Source organism: Gadus chalcogrammus, chromosome 22, assembly GCF_026213295.1.
Source record: "Gadus chalcogrammus isolate NIFS_2021 chromosome 22, NIFS_Gcha_1.0, whole genome shotgun sequence".
NCBI classification, from domain to species: Eukaryota; Metazoa; Chordata; class Actinopteri; order Gadiformes; family Gadidae; genus Gadus; species Gadus chalcogrammus.
Genome location: NC_079433.1, coordinates 6,415,769 through 6,441,699, shown reverse-complemented (window position 1 = coordinate 6,441,699; position 25,931 = coordinate 6,415,769). Strand labels below are relative to the sequence as shown.

Genomic DNA, 25,931 nt, shown 5'->3' with positions numbered 1-25,931 from the left:
ACGGTTGAGCTTTACGTTCACTTCGTCTGTGGTCTGGAGTTCACACAGAAACAAAATGTGAAGGATTTACCTGATTCAAATGTCATGACTTGTATCCATTTTCTATGATCCGTTCAGATAATCAGCTACAGATTAGACAGACCACACTGACCGACAATAACAACAGAATGTTATTCTATGCTAATTCATTTCCAAATTAAATGATATAATTCTTTATATAACTCATTACAGTATATTTTCTTTATCTGAAATTTTAATTCTTTGCCCTGAATTAGTCCTAGATCAAACGTAATCAGATTTGTATAGGGAGATTACAACCGGGACTCAATGGGTGGTTTGAGTAAAAAGCTGCCAAGGGAACCGGTCTGATTCCAGATCAACATTGTTTGCAATTAGTAGCACTTAGCTGGACGAGAGCCACACAGAGGCGTAGTCCACCCACCATGTCAGACAGCTGGTTCAGGCCCAGGGTGAAGGTGGATTTCTCGGCCTCGGCCTCCAGGTTGTGCCTCCTCACCAGCCACCACTTGTCCTCCCACACTGCCCTTCTGTACACCGCCTCTGCCTGGAGGAGACCATAGCACACCGTGTGTGTGTGTGTGTGTGTGTGTGTGTGTGTGTGTGTGTGTGTGTGTGTGTGTGTGTGTGTGTGTGTGTGTGTGTGTGTGTGTGTGTGTGTGTGTGTGTGTGTGTGTGTAAGAGGGAGTGAGTGTGTGTGTGCATGCAAGGGAGTCGTACCACAGCAATGTAAACCTTCTGGAACTTGACCATCCATGCTTCAAATTGGTTGGTGAGGTGAGGGGAAACAAGGCAGACAACCGAAAAGGTGACTAAGAGAGCCAGTCCGTACATCACTAGAAGAATAGACACATAGATGTTAATGCATGCTTACATAGCACTCTAATCTGTGGTCACCCACGGTGCTGTACAACTACCACTCCTCACCCATTCAGAAAAATATTCTTGCACTTTGAGGATAAGAGATTTATCCTCAAAGAAGATTTTGGTTCGATTATTTCTCTTGATACAATACATTATTCATGAACTTTGTTGAGTACCAGTAAGAGGAAGAAATTAGAAGCATGATTTGATCAACTTCTGCTATTAACCCTTTTGTCATTACTCCACTGACTTTCAATCAAAATATTCTACGCAACAATGTTCCTCCTTCTCTGAGAAATCGGTGTTCGTCAACGAGCCCTCTTCTGAATGGTCTCCATACAAGAATGATGGACAAAAGTGATCTCAATTTACCTTTCTCAGCTGAGGTCTTGTCTCCTCAATGATGGAAGTGGATCTGTGTGCCTGTGTTTGCTTCTGCAATCACATATACTGAAAAGAATGCTGAAAGTGCATAAGGGGAAGTAAATTTGAAAGAGATAATTAAGTGGGTGTGGCTACAGTCCTTACCTGTTAAACCGGTAGTTTAAAGTTCCCATGACTCCTGCTCCGGCGGGAGTCCTGGAGCTCTATATCTAAATAATATCCTATTATACATAGATATTCATCATATATCATAGAATATACAGTATATTATCACGGCCAAAAGCTGGGTGCGCCTCCAGACGATATTATGATTCTCAAAAGACTGTGTCAGGTTCTCGGAGGTCTCTGCTTCTTCCACTTCCTAATCAATCTGAAGTTGACTGATCCGCGAAATGGAGGAGAAAGAGATTGTTGCACGTGATTGTTGACTGCGATTGTCTCCCGTCAGGAGACGGGGCTCCAGAATGGCGGTGGTGCCTCGGCACCACGGCCTCGGAAGCGGGCAGGGCTGCGTCGGTGGTGCCTTGGCAGCGGGCAGCGGGGGAGCGGGTAGCTTGGCTCCGGCGTGAGACAATCACGGGCAACAATCCCTTTCCCCTCCATGTCGCAGTTCATGTACTTCTGGGAGTCAAAGCCAAAGTTCCTTTCCCCCAATTCCTTCTCAACCATGGCTAAGATAACCCCCACTACGAGTCTTGTTGTGGAAATACCAGAGACATCAAGGAACCTAGGGCCTGTACTACGAAGCTCGATTAGAGGGTTAGCGAGGTATGTTGAGCTGAAAGCCTGGGTTAGCTGTACCACGAAAGTCAATCTCTTTAAGCGTCGCTGTATCACCATGGTGACTTATTGCTCGCAACCAAACCTGGTCGGGAGCAGCTTTTTTTAGCTTATTCTAGCCGGATATCGGCTACTTAAATCGGCGTGCGCAGCTTCCTAGCCCCTCTTCCGACAATGGCGTCACCATTTCCGGGTGTTCCCGTGGACCACGGCGCACTTAACGTACAGGCGTCTTTCCGGAGGGTTTTTCAGGACAGAACCGATCCCTTGGCATTGTCTGACGATATTCCTTATGAGAGATACAGATTCTCATCAGAGGGTATTCGTTATTTGATCGTCCTTGTTGGACCGTTGATAGCAATGCTACACAAAGAAGCAGTGCACTTACTGTTTCGTAGTGTGTCTGTGTTTCAAGTTCGAAGGTGGCCCGGCACGTTCAACGTACATTAACCTATAGTCAAGTGCCGTGTTGTCCATTATCCCTTATATAACCGCTATGTAGGCGGTTATATAGCTGTGAGAATTGTTAAGAAAAATCACCTCCATAGTCGCCCTGGAGTCACAGGGCGACAGAGCCTCCTGCAAGAATCAGGGAAACCTAGACATTCTTTCCAAAAATTAAACATTGAAAAGAATACGTGATACTTTGCTTTGATAGTTATATACCTCTGATTGGAGATTGGTTGTCGGCGGCTCCTCCAAAATAATGTTACCTTCAACTAAAAATGACCAAATTATTTTACCCTCAATCATTTCACATTTGATTAGCAAGACAATTATTTATGTCCATTGCCAATACATGAATACATACTCATTACAAACACCTTGGATGTCGAGGCAGTGAGGTCAGAGGACATCCCCCCTTCCCTCATCATCGGCCGACCTTCGTTATTGGCGAGAGCCAGCTCCTCCGAAGTGGTGAAGGGCGGTGGAGCGGTATTAATTTGGGTTTTCTTTTTATTTGCTACAGGTAATCAACATGAGATTAAAGGTTGGAGCCTAGGCCATTGCAAATCATAGGCTAGATTCACCTGAAATTATTCAAATGGATGCTTACAACTTACCACATTGAATAATATTTTTATATTTATTTTTGACTTTGCCCCATGTTCGTAGGAGCATGCTGGCACCACATATGGGGGTAAAACGCATGATGATACATGATATTTTTTAGACAATATGCAGAATCATTTCACTTACGAATTAACACGGTCGGCCATTTTTTGCCAGCACGCCACCCTAGCCATATTATGGGCAACCGTGTTCCCCTTGGCTGTGATTTGAACTTTGAATTCCTCGTAGGAGTTCATAATGATTCACTGCTCGCCTTAGGTGAAATACACCGCTCTTGCTCGATTCATTTTGCGTAAGGGTGAGTCAAATGACGCGATAAACGCCCATTTTATGTGAACGCGCTTTGAAACTAAAGCGGAAAACCTGGTTCAACTAATTGAATCTAAAGTGAGCGTCGTGGTACCATTTAACTCTGATTGCGAGTGGCGGCTCTATTGAGCTAGGTTATCCCAAGAAAGCCTGGGTATGTTCAGCGATGTTCATACCCCCCTGACGTCACATGTTATGCGCCATAACACCGACAGCAGAACGGTTATCCAAATAACAAAGAAGTGTAGCCTACAACACTTTCGTTACAGTGTATGTATTCACACACACACACACACACACACACACACACACACACACACACACACACACACACACACACACACACACACACACACACACACACACACACACACACACACACACGGTGGTAGCTCATTGTCTGATCGGCGGGCCAAAGTCTGGCAAGGCAGAGAAGGGGGTGGTAACTTGGCCCCTTATGACAACATATGGGGCCAAATTCTTAATCGGAGCGTCTGAGCTTTAATTTTTCCAAGGCGGAGCAGCATACCTAGCGCTCGTTTTCCACCTAACGCCTAAGCTACTGGGGGACCATTAGCAGGCTAGGGGAACTCATATTAACATTAGAAAACCTCATAAAGTCAAATTTGCATGCCATGGGACCTTTAAGGGTCTCTCTTTCTGACCCACATTCTTTCCAGTCACACATATTCCAGCTCCAAAAATATGTTTTACTATCTGTGTAGTATCTGTCATGATCAGAATTGTTGACGAGCGGGTATAAGGTACACAGTTGTAGGGGGGCCCATGGGAATAAAAAAAAAGGGTTACAATTTTCTACCATCCCCTGGCGTTAGGAGCCGCACACTGCGCCCAGCGAAAAATTGCCACCAGGCCTTGTCTCACCCCCGCCGCCAACCCGTCAACAATTGTTCTCCCACCACGTCAACAATACTGGGCAGGGGGCTGGTAGGGGGAATTCGGGGGGGGGGGGGGGGCATCAGTACCTCTAGTATACAGGACCAAGAATTTGGTGCTACGGCCCTGCACGTTCGAGCTTTTCTGTGGCTGCGGCCCGCCTTTGAGACGACATGGCGCCTTCCGTCACCATTTTTAAATCTAGGCTCAAAACACACTTCTCCCTGGCCTTTCCTCCCCTTCTATGATATGTTGTTGTTTTTATGTTTTTTATGTACTGTCCTTATTTCAAATCAACTTTAATATTTGTATATAATGTAGTTATGTAAAGTGGTCTATGTTCTTTTATATGCCTTTGTTTTCACCATGTACGGCACTTTGGCGAGTGAAAACTTTTTAAATGTGCCTTATAAATGAATGTACTTTCTAACTGTGTGCCTGTGTTTGCACACAATAACAATTGGGTGTTTTCCACCCGTGGTTTGGAACGATTTAAAGATTGACTGGAATGAATCCACTACAGTCCTTACCTGTTAAACTGGTAGCTTGGGTTTCTCTTTCCGACCCACATTCCACACTGTAATGTCACGGTTTCCACCAACGACTATGAAATGTCCCCTTTTGTCTGCGATAACATAGCCAATGTGGTCTTATTATAGCCTGATCACTAACTAAAAACCACATAGAAACATTAAAGCATCCGCAACAGGGATGGTCACACAGTCTAATGCTGATGTTAAACCAGCGGAAGAACAATTGGCGGAAATGTTCGCGTACTAAAGAAGCAAGGAGATTCCGTGCAAAAAATATATGTCTTAATTGTCAGTTTGCCGTGTGGCTGCCTGGCACTAATGCTCTCGTTCAGCTGATCTTTTCCATAATGAACAATAGTTGGACTGACGAGAGGAACCGCATGACCGTTCCAACCTTAAAGGCATTGCTTGTTAACATGGGCCACTTTTGATGACACCTGTGCGCAATTCCACAGCAGCAGGCTGCTATAGCAAACTAATGGATTTTGGAGCAAATTCACCCCTCCAACAAACATTAGTAGGCTCATTTGAAGAGCGTTTGTCTCTGTGCTCTATGAGGTTGACGACACACGCACACGCGCGCACACACGCACACGCACGCACACACACACACACTGATGAAAAACTATTTTGATCCTTTGTGGTATGGTCGTCTCGAGCTAGGTATGTCTTCTTCTAACAGAGACACAAGGTCAACGAACTTGTGTTTTGGAGGTGGTTCATGAAGCTTTACTTGAGGCCAACAGAATCATTAATGAGCCTGTTATAAAGGCATTAGAGAGTATAATAACGCTTCATGAAATGTTAATGAACTGTCTAAAATTTTCAAAACAGTCAATTACAAAACCTTCTGCATATGACAGTTTAATGTAATCTTACCACATAAATTGAAATAGTGTCTTTACATTTGATTATTAAGCCTACTATGACATGTTTATGACAGGCAGTGTCGGGGTAGTTACTCAAAAAAAGTAATTAGTTACTCATTACTTCTGTAAATTGTATTGAGATTACTTTACTAGTTACTGCATTTGAAAAGTAACTTCACTACGTATTACTTTACTTTCCTGTTTCTTAATTTACTGTAGATGCATAGACAAACTCAAACATCATAGCCCTATATAATCACAGTGTTTATTGTATAAGTCTATACAAAATAGCATATAAAACCATATGAAAGAACAATATCCCTGTCTGCACAAAGAAATGCCTCACTGTAAAGTCCACAAACAACAGGATAAATTGGGCTATGGTGAGGTCAATCAGTAGCAACACATACGTTTCAAAACGCAGGCTTTGGGAAACATGAACAAAAATAATGTGGTCATTGAAAAATATAAAAGTCACTTTATCCCATATAATTAAAACAGAAATGCACTTAATACAATAAATCGTTATGGTCCCTGAAGACCCTCTCCCTCCGAATCATGCCATTTGCATGGTCCTCCAGCAGTGCCAGCAGTGCCATGGTGCAGCATTACGCACAGGGCTCACCGCTGTATGTATAGGGTTACGGTAATAAGACAGACCGAAAATACCTTGGATAATCAGTTTGTAATCATCCACGTAAAATGTTCTTGAACATAACCCCTTTTTAATGCCTGATTTGTCATGAAAAGAGGAACGGACAATAATATAACGATTGTGATGAGGAGTACGTGGCTTGGTTTTCCACACTTGGGATTTAAATGACATTTCATTATGTGTTTACGGTGTCACATAAAAATCACATGTTGGACAGATGCTTTATTCCATGCAGTCGCGCCGTCAGTGGAGAGTATGGAGTTACGGGATTAAATATAGAGAATTTTGATTTAGAATTTTGATTTTGATTCTAAGGAGATGTTTCTGGAGTTATAACTGAGAAATAGCGCGAATGACTTAAATTATTCTGATTACATAGATTTAACGCATGATACGGGTTAAAATTAAACTCATGAAGGGCGATGATAAAACATAATCGTTCTTCTCACTCTACATTTCTTCAGTCTGACTTCAGTTCACCACCACACCGTCTGTGTCACCAATTCTCCTTTTCCTCTCAAGTTGGAAAGTCACGTACGCCACTTTCAGCCCCGTTTTGTGCGTACGCAACGGTTATAATGAGACCCCAGCACTTTACACACGCAAACACGGCTTGGGTAACGCAGGAAAGCGCCTCTCAACCTTGGCTGAGATAACCCCCAATACGAGTCTCGTTGTAGAAATACCAGAGACGAGAGTCCAACGCGTTATGCGCCATCACACCAACAGCAGAACGGTTATCCAAATAACAAGGAAGTGTACAACACTTGCGTTATAGTCCTGGAGCTCTATATCTAAATAATATCATATAATACATAGATATCTATATCATATAACATATTGTGTGCGCCTCCAGACGATATTATGAATCACAAACGACTTTGTCGGGTTCTGTGACGTCTCTGGTTCTTCCACTTTCACATCAACCTGAAGTCGACTGAACCGCGCGCTGCCGGCTGCCCGCTGCCGGGCGATGGTGCCTCGCGGCAACCGGCGGCATGTCGCAGTTCATGAACTTCAGCGAGTCAAACCAAAGTTCCTTTCCCCCAATTCCTTCTCAACCATGGCTCAGATAACCCCCACGACAGTCTCGTTGTGGAAATACAAGACACGTCAAAGAACCGACAAGAAACACTTGCGTTACAGTGTGTGTATTCACATTGATGTGGACGTTGAAGAACCAGGAACGTCGGAGAACCCAACGCGGTCGTTTGAGATTCATAATATCGGCTCACACAGCTTTTGGCCGTGATAATATATATTATATGATATAGATATCTGTGTAGGCTATATGATAATATTTAGATACAGAGCTCCAGGACTCCCGTGTGTTCTAGAATATTTACAGAACACGGCTAAAGGGTGTGCGCCTCGCCATTGCGATACATCCACTGTAAACAGAGCGCATGGTGGCTGCAAGCTGCTCAGGGCCACACCCCCACCCTCCTCCTTGACACGCCCACCGAAACAGCGCATTTGGGGGAAGCTCAATGTGCGACTGGCTCGGAGTGGCTGTAACTCTGCACCACGGCTGAATTTAGGGAACGTCTTTGAATACTGTGTTAGTTGCCCACTAATACCTATATTAAAGAATACATAAAATAGCATGTCATGGGACCTTTAACCGTGACTACCATGTAGGTTTCATTAATAGAACTGCTTTATTTCCGGACACATGGATATGACGTCACAGGTATGGCACTACGGTGGCCCATACATTCATATATCACTACATTTCCCCCTTTTAAGTCATTGAGATATCCCATGCATTACCCAAAACAGAACAGGCATAATTTCCATAACAGGGTCACATAGAACTAGGATTTTGGGGTAGACTGCCCGCCATCCACAGCAACGTAGGTATTATTCTGCCCTCAATAGTTGCTGTCCCTATTGCTCTGAAACAGTCCAAAAAGTCCATGGGTTTCCGACGTTGGCAACCGCCATACAGTCCAATTCCATTTCGTAACTCAAAAGTGCATTTCTTATAACAACTGAATGTCGGTATGAAAACAGTCAAAATCTCAACAATAACATTTCAACTTAATAACATACCAAATCCCTGCTTTAATTTGAAGTGTATCATAAGTGTATTAAAGCAGGCCTAGGAGTTAAGTGTCCCCTATACCTGTAAGGAAGTCTGACCTCACAACCTCTTGAAGTCACTTGTACCCCCCCCAGCGGTGTATGCGGGGATGCATGCCGCACGGCTCGGTCTGGTGACATCTGGTCTGGTGGCTTGTTGCTGAGGGCAGGACTGGCCGCAGGAGAAGATCCGCTTGGCAGTGGTGTAGGTCTCGCCCGCAGCTGCTGTTCTTCAGACGAATCTGCAGACCCCGGCAAGGCCTGCAGGCGTCTCCGGTTGGGACACAGCACTGCGCCGCTGTCCATCTTCACCAGGTACGACCGGGGCTCTTTGCACCGGCTAACGACTGTAGCAGGAGTTTTCCATCCCTTATCTCCATCAATCTTGACTCTGACGTCCTGGCCCTGATGAAGTGGTGGAAGTGGACATGCAGAGTGGCGGCAGTCGTAGTAGAACCGGTAGGACGACTTTGTCTGTGTGTCTTTTTCCTGAACCTGTGGTCTGTCAACAGGTGCAGACTGTAGGTTATCTTCCAACATAGGAAGAGTAGTTCTAATGCGTCTCCCAGTCATGAGCTGATCTGGGCTCACACCGGTTGCTGCACTAGGGGTAGCTCTGTAACACAACAGAGGGAGATGTGGATCGGGCTGCTTCAGGATGTGCTTGGCCGTCTGAACAGCCCGTTCTGCTGCACAGTTCGCCTGGGGGTAGTGAGGGCAAGTAGTAGTATGGGCAAAACCATACTTCTCACTAAAGTCTTTGAACTCCCCAGATGTGAACTGTGGGCCGTTGTCACTCACCAGTTCAAGTGGTATCCCCCATCTCACGAACATGGCTTTGAGCCTGTTGATGACTTGCATGGTGGACGTTGAAGAGAGTTGAGCTATTTCAAGGTCCCTTAAGTAATAGTCCCTCACCACGAGGTACCTCTTCTTTTCCAGTTTTCAGAAGTCTGCTGCAATGCGCTGCCATGGGCCCTCTGGAATGGCTGTGGTGAGTAGTGGCTCACGTCGCTGAGTGGGTCTATTTTCGACGCAGAATCGGCATGCTGAGACTTTCTGTGTTATCTCACCACTGATGCATGGCCACCACACTGAAATCCTGGCTCACGCACGGCACCTTGTCAGGCCCTGATGGCCTCCATGAATCTGCCCCAGTATGGCAGATCTCAGCGCAACAGGGATGACGATCCTATCCTGATATAGCACCAGCCCATCTGTTTCGGAGAGATGAGCCCTAGCAGAAAAATAAGGCTGTAGAGATGGTAGCATCCGTGACTTGGGCGGCCACCCATTTCTGATAAAGGCTATGATCTGCAGCAGCTCACCGTCCTGTTGAGTAGCTGTGCGGATCTCCCTGAGTCTTTGTGATGAGACCGGAGCATTGGCAACGACTGATTCCAAGTAGGCCTGTACCTCGTGCTCCAGCTCCCCATCACTCACCTCGGCCAAAGGCTGTCTGGAGAGTGTGTCGCGAAGACTAACTGTTTCCCTGGAATGTGCTCGGCAACCACATTAAAACAAAGAAGGCGCATGAGAAGCCTCTGACACCTAGGAGGAGCTTTGGCCAGTATTTGTATTGTATTGTTTGTATTGATAAGCGGCACAAGAGGTTTGTGGTCTGTGTGCACGTGAAAACTGTCCATACCTTCTACGTAGCGTGCAAACCTCTCGCAGGCCCCCCACACACGGCAGGCACTCCTTTTCAATTTGTGAGTACCTTTTCTTGGCCTCTGACAGTGCGAGAACAGAATGCCACTGGCTTCCACTCACCGCCATGTTCCTGCATTAACGCTGCCCCTAAGCCGTAGCTGCTCGCGTCTTCACTGACGACAGTCTTCCTGTTAGCTTCGTAGTATGCCAGTGCAGGGGCTGACACAAGCATGTCTTTGACAGTCTCAAACGCTCTTTCCTGTGCTTCACTCCAGACCCAGTCGTTTTCCCTCTTCAGCAGATCAGTGATCGGATGCAGTTTGGTGGAGAGATCAGGCAGAAATCTCCCAACATAGTTGATGAGGCCCAGGACCTGACCCAGTTCCTCGACACTTGTTGGAATGGCCATTTGGGTGACTGCCCTCACCTTGCTGGGGTCCAGCAAGGTTTCTGACTTGCCAAAGTGGCATTTGGCCCTGTTCAATTTCAGTCCACTGCCATTGACAATCCTCAAAACTGCATTCAGACTATGGTCATGCTCCTCGGTCGCGGCTCCATACACCAGAATGTCGTCCATCACTACGACAACCCCCTCGTGGTCCTTAAGCAGAGTGGACATCTGTCTTTGAAAAATTTCTGGGGCCGACGTTATCCCGAATGGGAGTCTACGGAAACAGAACCTGCCAATGGGAGTAATGAACGTTCTCCTCCAACGGGATTTGCCAAAATCTGCATGAAGCGTCGAGAGTGAGGAATATCTTCGCTCCAGCCAGCTTTGGAGCTATGTCTTCAAGCGTTTACGCGTCTACGCACACCCTTACTTCTTTGTTCTTCTTTTCGACAGGGACCATCGGGGCACACCAATCCATGGGGTCCGTGACCTCCTCGATTATGCCCAGGGACAGCATGCGTCGTAATTCGGCTTCAACTTTTGGCAGGAGAGGAAACGGGATACGGCGCGGCGTTGTCAGGGTTTAGGGCTCTGCATCCGGCTTCAATTCAATCTTCACAGGGTCACACTTGAACAGGCCGATGTCCCAAAACACACCCTCTAGCAGATCTGATGCAACAGCATTGACTCTCATCACCAGGCCCATTCTCTCAGCGACACTGCGTCCCCGTAGATTATGTGAGTACGGCCCCCTTATAACAGTCACCCAGTACTTGCAATGCTGTCCCTTGTATGGACTTGTGGCAAGGAATCTGCCCACACATTGCACTTCACCTCCTGGGCTGGTAACAGTTTGGCCCAGTCATGACCAATCGTGGGCGCCGCGCTAGCCTTTTGAAAGCAGTCTGTGACATTAGTGTGATGTCTGCACCAGTGTCTATTTTAAATTCAACAGGACTGGCATTTACATGCAATTCCACCAGCCACTCATTTTCGGAGTCAGGCTGCTCAATCACGTCTGTTGATGCCTCCATTACAGCACCAACGAAAAATGCATCTTCACTGAACTCCTCGGTACAGTCAGACATGACATTGACTTCTTTTTGTGATTTCCTGTGACAGACGGAGACGGCCTCGAAATGCGCTAATTTGTTGCATTTCCTGCATCTCTTATTTTTAGCTGGGCAGGGGCGTGCATTCCCATGCTGACCATTGCAACGTGAACAGGCAAACTGTCCTGACTCACCCCTGTCGTCCCTTCTCTGCCACTGCGGTCTATCCTTCGCGCCATTTCTTCCATTGCATTGCCATCATCCCTGTCTTATAGCATCCACTGCACAGTCACTGTCAGCACGCAAACTCACGTTTTGCTGTTTTATTTGCTCACTCTGACGAGTTATTTGAATTGCTTTCTCAAGCGACAGTTCTGGCTCCAACTGTTACTTTTCTGAAACTCCCGTGTCGGAGATGCCAATCACAATCTTATCCCTGATTTGCTCGTCCTTGGTCACTCCGATCTCACAGTACTGCGCTAGCTCGTACAGGCTTCTGATAAAAGCTTCAACAGGCTCACCTGGCTTTTGAACCCGCTTATGAAAGCATGCCCGTGTATTTAGTTTCTCTCCGGCACAAAATGCTCGTGAAACTTCTTTATCACAATGTCGGAATCATTCTCAGGGCTTACTTCGTCATCATCGTCTTCAAGGGCTACGCTCCGGTCAAACACAAACGAATCGTGTATAGCCTCCGCTTCACTTCCCATAGCATAGAGAAGCGTGTTCACCTGCACTACACCACTGTCCCGGTCTAGTTTCGTTGCCACTCGATAGCGATCAAAACGTCGGTGCCACATCGGCCACTCAGCCGGACGGGTGAAATCAAACTTTTCTCGAGGTCCCAACTTCGCCATTGTCACTTAAAAAATCGTAAATCTGCCACTTCTGACACCATGTCATGTGCGGAGGCATTAACCGTGACTACCGTGTAGGTTTCATTAATAGAACTGCTTTATTTCTGGACACATGGATATGACGTCACAGGTATGGCACTACGGTGGCCCATACATTCATATATCACTACAATGACAGGTCATGTTATTGGTTAATGTCAAATCGACATAACCAAGACATCGACAAGATATTTTGACTTCGTTAATGTCAGGTTGTCATAACAAAGACATGGACAAGGTATTTTGTCTTTGCCAATGTCAGGTTGTCATAACAAAGACATCGACAAGTTATTTTGTCTCAGCTTATGTCAGGTTGTCATAACAAAGACATCTCATACATTGTCAATGTTGCATGAAACGTGACATAATTGACCGAATGACACTTTCATAATGTTCATAATGTTCATGACAGGTGTCATGTCCTGGTTATGACAGTGTAATGACAGTGTTATGACAGTCTTACGCATACACCTTCAAATAAAGTGTTACCGTACATTAGTAGCGGTTCCTGGCCGAGCTCAGCAGGGAGGCAAACATCAACGCGCATTCATGAACGCGCGCAGTGCACCCGCACATGCATGTCTTTTCTAAAGCGTAGGCCTCCACAACTTTTAAAAAAACATACTCGCGTGACGCGTCGTTTGGAGGCGCTGTTAGAGAGGCTAATAACTAAAATAAACTAGACTCTTAACAGTGTATCAGCAGAGTGCAATATTTCTAAACTTTTAATCAAACGTGCAGACAAAGTTCAACTTCATAAAGTTAAGTTCATTCATGGTGTGAGTGTGCTGATTAAATGTAATGCATGGCATGGCAGCGTACCGGGTCAACGACACTAATCTTCCAATCATATAAATATAATATTGTGGAAATTGCATTTAATGGAAAGAAACAATTCCTCACGTTGGGCGCACGAATGCGTGACTCGTTTATTTCGTTAGAAAACCAAAACATTAAACTAACATTTAATGGGACAGCCATCCCTGAACAACCAAGACAGAGTAAACGATATGCATACAACAGTGTATGATATTAATTTCTCCTCCGGATTGTACTTTCTTAATGTTCCCATTACAACTTCAGTTAAAGCCGCGGCATCTCTTTCTGCACTGACATCCTCAAATCCTAAGAATCGTTCGCACACATTCCCTTTCTCATCAACATATCTAAGGATGACAGAGATCTGACACTGGCAGGACACATCAGTTGTATCGTCGGCTTGCACGGCGATGAATGGAGCTGCACTAATTTCGCGATCGATGTTTGCCTTAATCACCATTGCTTTGCTATGAATGATGTTGTTCTGTATGGCTTTTGATGTCCCTTTGAAAACTGTGGCTGATTCTAGATGTGGAGCTAGCAGGATCAACCTCACAGTAAGACTCATTGTGCCCACGGAAGATCTGCTCTTGCTTCCCAAGATATACCACTGCAATAATCATTTTACGTAGTACCTCCCGATTTCTTCTCACAAGTCCATTGTGGCGCTGGGTAGCGATGATAGCTGCCTGGCTGAGGGCTCCATCAATCCGCACACGTCCAATCAGTTTAAACTTTAAGTTGGAATTAATGTGGCTCTTTAACTTGCGATGTCTCTCCATGGCTCTTTGCAAGTTCTTCTTTAAGTCATCAAATCCAATGCTAATCCATGGGTTAGGTGTAGGTGGTTCATCAAACAAAATGCAAGGCCAGCAGAATAATTTCAGATCAGAGCCAGCTAGCCATTCCGTCCAAGCGTAGTTCTCCTCCTTGAATCTTCGTGAGCCACCTGCTTTTGTGGTCTGGATCCAGTTCAGTCTCGGTGTTGGTCTTCCATTCTCTCCTATCTTCAGCTGATGCTCAAACTGTAGCCTCGAAAATTGTGTTCTTGTAGTTATTGAATTATATTCTCCTCCATGTTGATATCGTTTTTAGGTCGTTATCCTTGTTAGCCGCGGCAACTGACTAGAAAGAACGAATTTGCTCAGAACATTATTTAAAAAAATGCTGATTTGTGATTGGTTCCAAGGAGTAACCTTTCTATGTTTAATATGGCATAGATGATTTACCTCGCAACAGTGAAACTGAATTGTGATTGGTTATTTTTTATTCTCGAAGGCGGCAAAAGTGAGTTTTGGCGTCTTTGCCTCCGCTCCCTTCAGTGGCCAACCCTGGACACAACATGCTGAGAGTAACGTCGGCCAGCCTCCGTGCTTGCTAAGGCACTTCGCAGTTGTTGTTTTTAACATTTTCAACATTTTCATGTAATTATTCAGTAATAAATACACATTGCACATAGATCATTTTGAAAAAAAAATATTTTTTAATAATAATTTACTTAAATTTTTTTACGAAAATCACGAGAAGGCGTTGCCTCCGTTGCCTCCTCTAAGGAACCGCCACTGCCGTACATTCAAAACCATTTATTGCATTCAACATTACATTTCTTCGTGAGGCTGTTGGATGCTGGAAAAACCACGAGGGGACCCCGTTTTGTTATCCACTATAGGGTAGATGGGTTGGCGCGCTATCCCACATAGATTCTTGTTCCTGGCCATGCGGATATACCCTTGCTCTCCCCATTTAGAACCCCAGCTGAAAGGAAGAGTGGAGGAATGTTGAAATATGGAGAAAAGCAAAAAAAAAAATCACAGTATCCAATGATAACGTTTTATACTTTGTCATTGTTAGTTTGCGTGCCACTTTTAACGGTATCAGTGTGGTCTTTGTAATTCATTGCTGAATACAAAAATGTATGATGCCACTGGAAACAAGGCTATTCAAAGCATTTGCTAAACGGTTAAAATAGTTGTATTTGCCTTAAATTACACATTGTTTCATCTCCAATGTCACGCATTTGTACTAAAATGTTCCACTGGGAGTATTTAGTTTATTTAAGTGATTAAATGATATTCATATTGGCATATTTCGGATTGTTCCCACATTCTAGCAAACTAACCTCCGGTCCTCTGTCATTGGTACCCACTACTATATGTAAAGCACTGAACAAGATCTGCACCTCAATTTCGTTGTGCAAAATACACTGTATTTAACCCAATGACAATTAAAACATCTATTCTACTAATTCCAATATTAGGAACCTCAGACCAGGATGTTCAGCTGCATCTCCTTGGTTTTTCTTTTTAATGTCTATCTGATGCTCCAAGCACATACGCAAACAGCCTCCACACAGACAGGGTATGGGAGTGGTCTTCACCTGTTTTTCACAATCCAGTAATCTTGTCCTTGGTCTGTGTCATAGCCCACCACCAGTACAGCATGGGTGTTGGTCTCAGTACCGCAGTCTGGCGGATCGTACACACCTACGAAAAAGTAGCATTTTGCTTTAAACAAGTAGCAGTGCATGAACTGGATTAGATACTTACCTCTAGTAAAGGGAACTTTTCTGATGCTAAATTAAAGAATAGTGAATAATGTCAGAAAATACGAACAAATAAAACTGTTATATTTGACGGCAGAGCCATCTGTCAGCTGTTAGAATATCTGTTTTGAGTTGAAAGCCTCTGCCACCACATGAGCAATTTATACTGTATACTGTCCTATATCCCTGCTATATCCCTGCTAAATTCTGAGCAATCACGGCATCTCCTCCATGATTGGTTTGGGGAATCCATCTTGCTTTGCCAGCAGCAATCACTTATTTTGATTGCTGCAGTATGTCTTCCAGTGATCTCAGTGATCTTGCTGTACCGTGTATTTCCCAGCGATATGATTGGTTGTACTGTCTGTGTCGGTGTATGTGTTCACCTAACCTTCTTTGTATTGATGGAACGAATCCAATCCAGCGTTGATGCCGACCGACACAGGCCCCAACTCTGCCACGGCAGCTTGCAGGGCCATTTCATTGCCGCTCCGGACAGTGGTAAAAGACACGCAGTTGCCAGCTCTTCCTCGGGACGAATACCGGCAATCTCCGACCTTTGGAATTGTAGAGAAATAATTACAATAAAAAAAAAACGCACACAACTAGTTTGAATCGTGTACAGGCATACCAGGCTATAGGCTGCATGCTGTCATGATGTCTGTCTGTCTGTCTGTCTGTACAGTATATGTTTAGATGTATAATATGTATGCAACTATGTCTGTCTATGGTCCGTCTGTCCATCTGATCTATCTGTACGTGTGTCTGTCTGTCTGTCTCTCTGTACATTGTGGGCGTGGTTTGGAGTCAATAATGTCAGCAATTAACCTCTTCATGTTTTGTACTGGGCCCTTATTTTACCACCAGGTGTGAGTGCGATTAGAGATGACAAGCTATTTTCTAATTCTGACCTCCCCTGTGACTAGGTGTCACTTGGTGAGACTCTCGCAAGTCGAAGTTTCCACTAAGATGTGTGTTGGACACATCAGCCTACCTAGTGGACTGTAGCAACTGATTGGTAGAGCAGGGTGCCTTCAAGAAGAGCAAAATAGCAGAACCTTGTGTTCTAAGTCATAGTAAATGAACTTTAGGAAAAGGAAAACGGAGGGCACCTTCTCTTCGTAGGGGTAGTATTTCCAGGAGTCGATGCCGTCGTTATCGATGACGTACTGGAAGGCGTTGGACAGCTTGCCGCCGTCACAGCCATTGTTCTTGAGACAGCAGTCCATCAGGTTCTGGGGGCTGAGGGGCACCAGGACCCCGGTCTTCCTCGCCATCTGGCCCTCCAGGGCCCCCACGGCGCTGAAGGCCCAGCAGGAGCCACAGTCCTTACCCTGGGGATTACAGGTTTTTGTGTGTGTTTATGTTTGTTAGTGTGTGTGGTTGTTTATGTTTGTGTATGTGTGTTTGTGTGTCTATGTGAGGGTGTGTGTGTGTGAGTGTATGTGTGTTTGTAAGTGTATGTGAAGGTTTGTGATGGTGTGTGTGTGTGTCTTTGTGAAGGTGTATAATGCAAGTGTGGGTGTTAATATGTGAGCGAGGGTGTGTGTGTGTGCATGTTAGTACATCGGGCAGATGTACATTGACCACGCCCTGGAGCAGCTGCTCATGGACCGCTGGCGTCTCTCTCTCTCTCCTTCTGTCCTCCTCACTCACCTGGTTTCGGACAGGAGACACCAGGCCGTTCTTCCTGAAGTCCACACTCTCTGGGTGATTCTCGACCCCCTTGTCCCAAAGTGTGGAGGTCCAGTCCCAGCTAGCATGATTCTCAATTAAACGGTTGAGCTTTGCTCCAGACCACTCGTCTGTGGTCTGGAGTTCACACAGAAAAATACATGAAGGATGGAACTAATTCAAATGCAGTGACTTGTATCCATTCGCTGTGATTCGCTCAGATAATCAGCTACAGATTAGACAAAACACACTTTTCGGCATGATTTTAAATCTGACCGACAATAACAACAGAATGTTATTCTATGTTAATTCAATTCCAAATTCAATTATTTAGTTCTTTATACAACACATTACAATATATTTGTTGCTGGTTCTTTATCTGATTTTATTTTCTTTGGCCTGAATTAGTCCTAGATCAAACCTCATCAGATATGTATAGGGAGATTACAACCGGGACTCAATGGGTGGTTTGATTAAGGGCTGTTAAGGGAACAAGTCTGATCCAGATCAACATTGTTTTGCAATTAGCAGCAAAAGCCGTACGGAGGCGCTGGAGGACCCACCACGTCTGCCAGCTGGTTCAGGTCCAGGGTGAGGTTGGGGTTCCCGGCCTCGGCCTCCAGGTTGTTCTCCCACACGGTCCTTCTGTACAGCGCCTCTGCCTCTGCCTATGGAGGAGACCATAGCAGACCGTGTGTGTGTGTGTGTGTGTGTGTGTGTGTGTGTGTGTGTGTGTGTGTGTGTGTGTGTGTGTGTGTGTGTGTGTGTACGTGTGTGTGTGTGTACGTGTGTGTGTGTGTGTACGTGTACATGTGTACGTGTGTATGTGAGTAAAGGTGTGTGTTTTTTTGTGTGTGTGTGAAGGTGTGTAATATAAGTGTTGGTATTTATGTATTAGTGAGGGTGTGTGTGTGTGCATGTTAGTACATCGGGCAGATGTACATTGACCACGCCCTGGAGCAGCTGCTCATGGACCGCTGGCGTCTCTCTCTCTCTCCTTCTGTCCTCACTCACCTGGTTTTGGACAGGAGACACCAGGCCGTACTGCCTCCAGTCCACACTCTCTGGGACCTTCTCGACCCCCTTGTCCCATCGTGTGGAGATCCAGCTGTCGAAGCTGGCGGGGTCTTCCTCCTTGAGACGGTTGAGCTTTGCGTTCACTTCGTCTGTGGACTTGAGTTCACACAGAAACAAAACATGAAGGATGGACCTAATTCAAATGTGGTGACTTCTATCCATTTTCTATGATCCGTTCAGATAATCAGCTACAGATTAGACGAAAAACACTTTGCGGCATGATTTTAAATCTGACTAACAATAAGAACAGAATGTTATTCTATGCTAATTCTTTTCCAAAATTAAATGATTTAATTCTTGATACCACACATTACAGTATAGTTGTTTATGGTTCTTTATCTGTTGTTGTTTTAACACATTTGGCTTAAATAAGTCCTAGATCATAAACCTTTTTCTGGATTAATGGTGACATATTATACTAGATGTGAATGTGATTAGCTGTTACAAGCCGTTTTTGATGGTATAATAATAATAATAATTGGTATAATATGTCACATTTAATCCTAATGAGATACGTATAGGGAGATAACAACCGGAAGTCAATGGATGGTTTGAGTAAGTGCTGCGAAGGGAACCAGTCTTATCCAGATCAAAATTGTTTGCAATTAGCAGCACTTAGCTGGACGAGAGCCACACGGAGGCGCTGGAGGACCCACCATGTCAGACAGCTGGTTCAGGCCCAGGGTGAAGGGGGAGTTCCCGGCCTCGGCCTCCAGGTTGTGCCTCCTCACCAGCCTCCACTTTTTCTCCCACACGGCCCTTCTGTACACCGCCTCTGCCTGGAGGAGACCATAGCACACCGTCTGTGTGTGTGTGTGTGTGTGTGTGTGTGTGTGTGTGTGTGTGTGTGTGTGTGTGTGTGTGTGTGTGTGTGTGTGTGTGTGTGTGTGTGTGTGTGTGTGTGTGTGTGTGTGTGCGTGCACGGGGGTCGTACCTCATCGGTGTACACCTTCTGGAACTCGGCCCTCCATGCTTCCCATTGGTCGTTGAGATGAGGGGAAGCGAGGCCGAAGACCGCAAAGGTCAGGAAGAGAGCCAGCGAGCGCATGCTAGAAAGACTAGACATATAGATGTTATGTATATAAAAGATGAATAGTGCTTGAATAGCACTCTAATCTGTGGTCACCCACAGTGCTTTACAACTACCACTCGTCACCCATTCAGAAACATATTTTCACACTTTGAGGATAAGACATGAATTTTTGTTCATTTTGATGAATAGAAGAAGTGTCCAAAACAAATTAACAAGAGGCAAATTCTATTTTGGGAACATAGATATTTTTTCTTGATATACACACATTATACAGGTACTTTGTTGAGTATCATTAAGAGGAAGAAAGTAGAAGCATGATTTGATCGACTTCTGCTATCAACCCTTTTGTCATTACCTCACTGACTTTCAATCAAAATATTCCACACCACAACTTCCTCCTTCTCTGAGAAATCGGTGTTAGTCAACGAGCCCGCTTCTGAATGGTCTCCCTATAAGAATGATGGACAAAGGTGATCTCAATTTACCTTTCTCAAGACCGACAGAGCTGAGGTCTTGTCTCCTGATGAAAATTGGTCTGTGTGCCTGTGTTTGCTTCTCCCATCACATATACGGAAAAAAATGCTGAAGATGCGGAAGGGGAAATACCTTTGAAAGAGATAATTAATTGGGTGTTGTCCTCCCCTGTTGTTTTGAAACATTTAAAGATTGACTGGAATGAAACAATCCACTACAGTCCTTACCTGTTAGACCGGTAGTTTAAAGGTCCCATGGCCTTATAACCCCCTACCTTGTGGGTTATTTTATCTAGGTGTTAGTTGCCCCCTAATACAGTACATGAAGACTTTCTAGAAATTCAGCCTTGGTGCAGAATTACAGCCACTATGACCCAGTTCCACAATGATCTTTCCACAAACGTGCCGTTTTTTAGAGGCGGGTCAAGGTGGAGGGTTTGGGTGTGGCCCTGAGCAGCTTGCGGCCACGGTACCATGCACTCATGTTTACAGTTTATGTTCTATATCTAAATAATATCCTATAATACATAGATATCTATCTTGAAGAGAAAAAAGTAATTATGATCAAATTAAAAAATGAAAAAAATATTATGTATGGGTATTTGTCTACTGTGGTCTAAATGTAATTAATGTAAGATTCCAATAATTTTAATCATTTTTATTATCAAAATCGCTGAGTTAGTATTTTTCCTGAGGGGAAATACGCGAGCTGAGGCCGGCTGAGGCAGCGAGCAGTGCTGCCTCACTGAGAATTGCGCAACCCTCACAAACTGCGTAGAGCGCATGCGCTCAACACAGTTTGCTTTTTCACCGTTGTCACCAATGTAATGTTTGTAGACACTTTTATTGTATGATCGCACTTTACTTAAACTAGTTAATGTATTTGACCAGGGACGGCTGGTATCAATGGGCTGGTGGGGCTAAGCCCTCCCTATCTTTTACAATATACATGAGAACATTATTAAATTAATGAAAATATTAAAATATAATAATTACTAATTAATATAAGAATTGGTTGATTTTAGTGCAACGGAGAAGCAATAGCACCAAATAATCACAAAAACGCAGGAGATGCATGGAGATATGTTGTGTGGGCTTAGAAAAGTCAGCCAAGACGATCTTTCTGGGCAGATTTTTCTAAGCCAACGATTAAGAAAATCAGCATCCAATCAGTGTCGTCCCATCGTGATTGACAGGTGTTATGACATACCCCCTTGATTAAGAGACCATTTGGGCTACATTAATATAGGCCAGCCAGACCAACAGTGACTCTCACTGGTGACGGTCACTTTTGGAGGCGGGAGAAAAAAGTGAAAAAAAACCTGACCACAATGGCAAGCGCTGATTAACTAACGAAGTGAACTATCTACTGACTCATCCATTTTCGTTGATGTCTTTAGAAGAAAAAAAAGAATTAAAGAGACTGGGGGCACATCGGCCAAACGATGTTCAGATAAAACAAAAGGACAAGCAACAAAATCGTTCATTTTGCACCTCTTGGTTCGAAAGGAAAGACTGGCTAACGGTTAGCTCAGCTAGGAGCGCTCTCTTCTGTTTCCCTGTTCGGAGGAGACACAGCTTGGACCCAACGAGTCCCTGTGGGCCGGTCTGCTCGGTCGCTGTCAGGGTATCCGGCGTGTCCAGGGGTGGTCCCGCTGGCTCCGCTCGGTGGGGTCCTCCCGTCGAGTGGGCTGGGGTGCCCGGCGGGGTGGGTCCGTCCCCCTCGGTCCCTCCGTCCTCCGCTGATGATTCCGCTGGGGTTGAGGGGGCTAGTCGAGCCCAATAAGCGGGTCGGCCCGTTCGCCCAGATCGTCGTGGCTGGTCTCGCAGGGGTCGGGAACCCGGGACGGGGTTCCACAGGCGGTTGAATATGGGGCAGTCCCTGAGTAGGGGTACGGGAAGGTTGGGCAAGATCCCGGCCCGTGTCACATACACCCCTCGGGGGGTCCGCACGACCACGTGCCAAGTGTCGTATGTGTGGGTGTCTCCATGTACACATGCGACCTCTATTGGCTCGCCCCGCCGTCCCCCCTCTAGGTCTGGGCGTAGGAGGGTCACTACAATGCTGGTATCCAGGAGGGCCTCAGTGTCCTTATTCCCTACCCGTACCAGGATAGTTGGGGCTCCTGGTTTCTGGTAGGCCCAACTGGTGGCCAGGAGACACGGTCCGGACCGTCCCCCATCAGCAAAGGCCAACGGCATGGACACATCACTACTTCCGGTGCACTGTTGGGCTAGGTGTCCGGTTCGTCCACAGGTGTAACACCGTCGATCCTCCCAGGGTTCTGAGGAGAAGGTCGGTGGCCTCGGTGAGGGCGACTGTTGTCCAGCTTTCGGGTCTCGTCGGTCCCTACGTGGCTCGGCGGGCCACGACGGGTTGCGGGTGCTGCCAGCCCAGCTCGTCCACCGTGTCGGGATGGTTGTGGGCGAGGGTTCTCCGGGCATCTGGCGGGAGCTGATGGATGGTGTCGTCTATCAGGACCCGATCCAGGATGCTTGGTCCTTCCCCTGTCGTGAGCCATCTTTGGATCAGCCGTATGTGCTGGGAAACCTGAGTCTGTATGGCGCCTCGAATGTCGAAACGTCAGTCGTGGAAGCGCTGGACTCCGGCGTCAAGTTCTGGCTGGCCTGCTGTGCGGGTCCGGTTAGGAAGGGGGAAAGGATGTGAGCCCACTGGTGCAGCGGCCAACTTTCCCGTCAGGCCGTCCTCTCGAACACCTCTAAGTAGGCCTCCACGTCGTCATCCGGCCCGAGTTTGGTGAGGCGGCTGGTCGGCGCTGCGGTCGGGGTCTCGCGCACCGCTTGCTGTGTGAGTCTCAGTACCGCCTCGCGGAGAAGAACAAGGCTTTCTGCCGTATCTCTCTTGGCTTCAGGGCTTGGTCCCGTTGCTGACGCTGCGCGGCGGCCCCGGCTGCGGCTCCTTCCGGGTTCTGCATCGGTGGGTGGGCTGGTACTTCTCCGGAGTCCGTAGTGGGGTCAGATTGCCTGCGTTCTCCACCATATGTGGCAACCTGGGCCCAGGTATGTCTCGGCCATACAGGAATTACCACACGGCACGGCCGGTACATCGCCCAGAAGGGCATTAATTCGAAGTAACTCAAAAACCGCGTGGATAAGGACCAGTGTTTTGAATAACGCTGTTTAAAGTAACGCCGTTAGGTAGCTCCGTTATTTTTTCAGTAACGGGGTAATCTAAGTAATTACCTTTCTTGTCGCTACAACGCCTTTACCGTTACTGAACCTAAAATGCGGTGCGTTACTATGAATTGATTAAATAAATGCGTAATGCAAACGCAGCCCTGGCGCTCCACACACAAGATGCTAGTGAGGAGAGCGGGTGGGTTAACGTCCGAGATAAGAGATTATGATTGGCAAAGGCAGGGTCATGTGTCATCGTAGCCAATCGGAGCCAGTGTTTAAATTTTTTCCACACAAAAGCCAGGACACGCGCGCCACACACCAACAGTAAACATTCGATGAAGCAGGAGAAATGGCGGATCTGGATCAATCTGGTGAAAATTTGGCATTTTTAAGGTGGCGATATAAGCACTACTTCCAATCATTGAGGTCAACGGCAAAAACGTGAATGTCAAGTGTACATTATGTCCAGGACCAAGAGCGAAGACTTTTTCAACATCCGTTGTGAGCAACTCCAATTTAATGAAGCATCTCACAACTATACACGCGTCAACAAAGGTAGTGGCCAAGAACACCGATACCTCCACCACAGATGATAGCTCGTCATCCACTAGCAAAGAAGGTCATGGAGCAAAGTCGTCCCAGCAGCAAAAGCTAGATTTTTTGCCCTACAACAAAAACCTATGACTTAGGCTGAAGTCAACCTTATGATAGCCAGGTATGTGGTTAAAAATATATTGCCATTATCGACGCTGGAAGATGATTCATTCCGAGCCATTGTTGCTAAAATACCTAAGAAAGGAGGGGCCTGTACGCCTTGCACAAAGACGTTTGCTAAATACCTAGATGCTGACTACGCCAAAATGAGCACAGAGCTTAAAAAGAGTTTTGAAGAGTTGGACTTTTTGTCTACAACTGCAGATATTTTGACTGCTCACAACCGCAGCTACCTCGGCGTGACGCGCCCACTGGATAGATCCAAACAGCCTAGAGCGAAAGAAGGCAGCCTTGGCCTGCAGATGGTTCAAGGGCTGTCATACACATAACCACATTGCTACTGAACTGGACAATATCCACTCATCCTTTGCTATTTCTAACAAAATCACAGCTACTGTCACAGACAAGGGTTTGAATTTTGTGAAGGTCTTCAAAGTTTACCAGCCCGTTCAGGGTGATGACTCTGGGGAGGAGGATGCTGATGATGTGACTTTTGTCGACCTTCATGATGCCTTACAAGAAGACATGAATGTGGATGAGGATGTGGTAGAGGATGTTGTGACTTTGCCACCACACCACAGATGTGCATCGCACACAGCAAACCTTATTTCATCCTGTGATGTGGACAAGTGGTTACTCTCAAGGCCAGAAAACCCATGGATTAATTAAGTGTTAATTATGAATTATGATATTAAAGTCAAATTAAATTTATATCTCTTGGCTCCTAATGTGTGTGTGTGTGTGTGTGTGTGTGTGTGTGTGTGTGTGTGTGTGTGTGTGTGTGTATTTAAAATCAGGAGCACAAGGGATGGACACTCTTAACGGATTCCCGCTAATAAAGAAAATGTCACTCAAATACAATGCAGCCACTCCATCCAGTGCCCCAGTTGAGACTATTTAGCCTAGGGAAGCTGGTCTTCACCCCAAAGAGGAACAGGCTGTCTGACAAGAGGTTTGAAATGCTGCTGCTTCTTAGATACAATCAGTGGTTTGAAGGGTAGGATGGTTAGGCTACATGGGTTAGTTGGATACATGACGGATACATGAATAGATTAGTGTTTTGGAAGGAGTGTATGGATGGGTAGATTAATATCTAGAAGCTAAAATTCAATCTTTAAAAGCACTCCATGATGTTTAACTGTTACTTGAAATACAGTAGCCTATGTCTTCCAGACTATTTGTCTCAGGTTGTGAGAGTTTGATTTATTTAATTTGCTACAGTTACTACAAACACACTTTATATTGTTTAACTGTTTACTTTTGAGAATATACTTAAAGAATGTCTACCAGACCAGTTGTCTCAGGTTGTGAGAGTTTGATTTATTTAATGTGCTACAGTAACTGCAATCACACTTTATATTGTTTAACTGTTTAATACTTAACAAATGTATACCAGACCAGTTGTCTGAGGTTGGGAGTTTGATTTATTTATTTTATTAAGACTACATAGTTGAACACACTTTTTGTTGTTTAAATGTTTACTGTTGTCTCAGGTTGTGAGGGTTAGATTTAATTCGCTGCAGTTACTGCAAACACACTTTATTTATTTTATAACTGTTTGTTACAAAGATACTAATACTTGAAGTGCAGGATAAACCTCTTGCTATCTGTTGATGTGCAATAAATATTGAAGGTTATGTACAGGTACCTGTCTGTTCTACTCATTTCAACTGACTTGTGAAAACTGCTCAGAAAAATCCAAAAGTCTTTGACATACAGTATAGCAACTTTTTTTTACAGTAACGCAAATAGTTACTTTCCCTGGTAACTAGTTACTTTTATCATAGAGTAATTCAGTTACTAACTCAATTACTTTTTGGAACAAGTAGTGAGTAACTATAACTAATTACATTTTTAAAGTAACGTTCCCAACGCTGATGAGGACCCAACGCGGGGAAAACGATAATCATACTACTACTCCGTGATCCATGGAAAAAAGGGGTCAATGTTCTATTCTCTCCGGAAGAAGGAGGTCGATCCCGTCGGCGATCCGCTCCA

General features: G+C 45.4%; 1 protein-coding gene across 1 annotated transcript; it reads right to left on the bottom strand.

Moving 5' to 3' along the window:
* Positions 1-14,803: 14,803 nt before the first annotated feature.
* Positions 14,804-19,620, bottom strand: LOC130375927 (procathepsin L-like). The gene is made up of 7 exons (XM_056583090.1): positions 19,507-19,620; positions 19,229-19,351; positions 18,510-18,668; positions 16,934-17,155; positions 16,213-16,378; positions 15,657-15,762; positions 14,804-15,034 (listed from the first exon to the last, which is right to left on the bottom strand). Exons 1-7 carry the CDS (start codon positions 19,618-19,620, stop codon positions 14,878-14,880), a joined length of 1,047 nt encoding a protein of 348 aa, XP_056439065.1. The 3' UTR covers positions 14,804-14,877.
* Between the last annotated feature and the right edge of the window lie 6,311 nt (positions 19,621-25,931).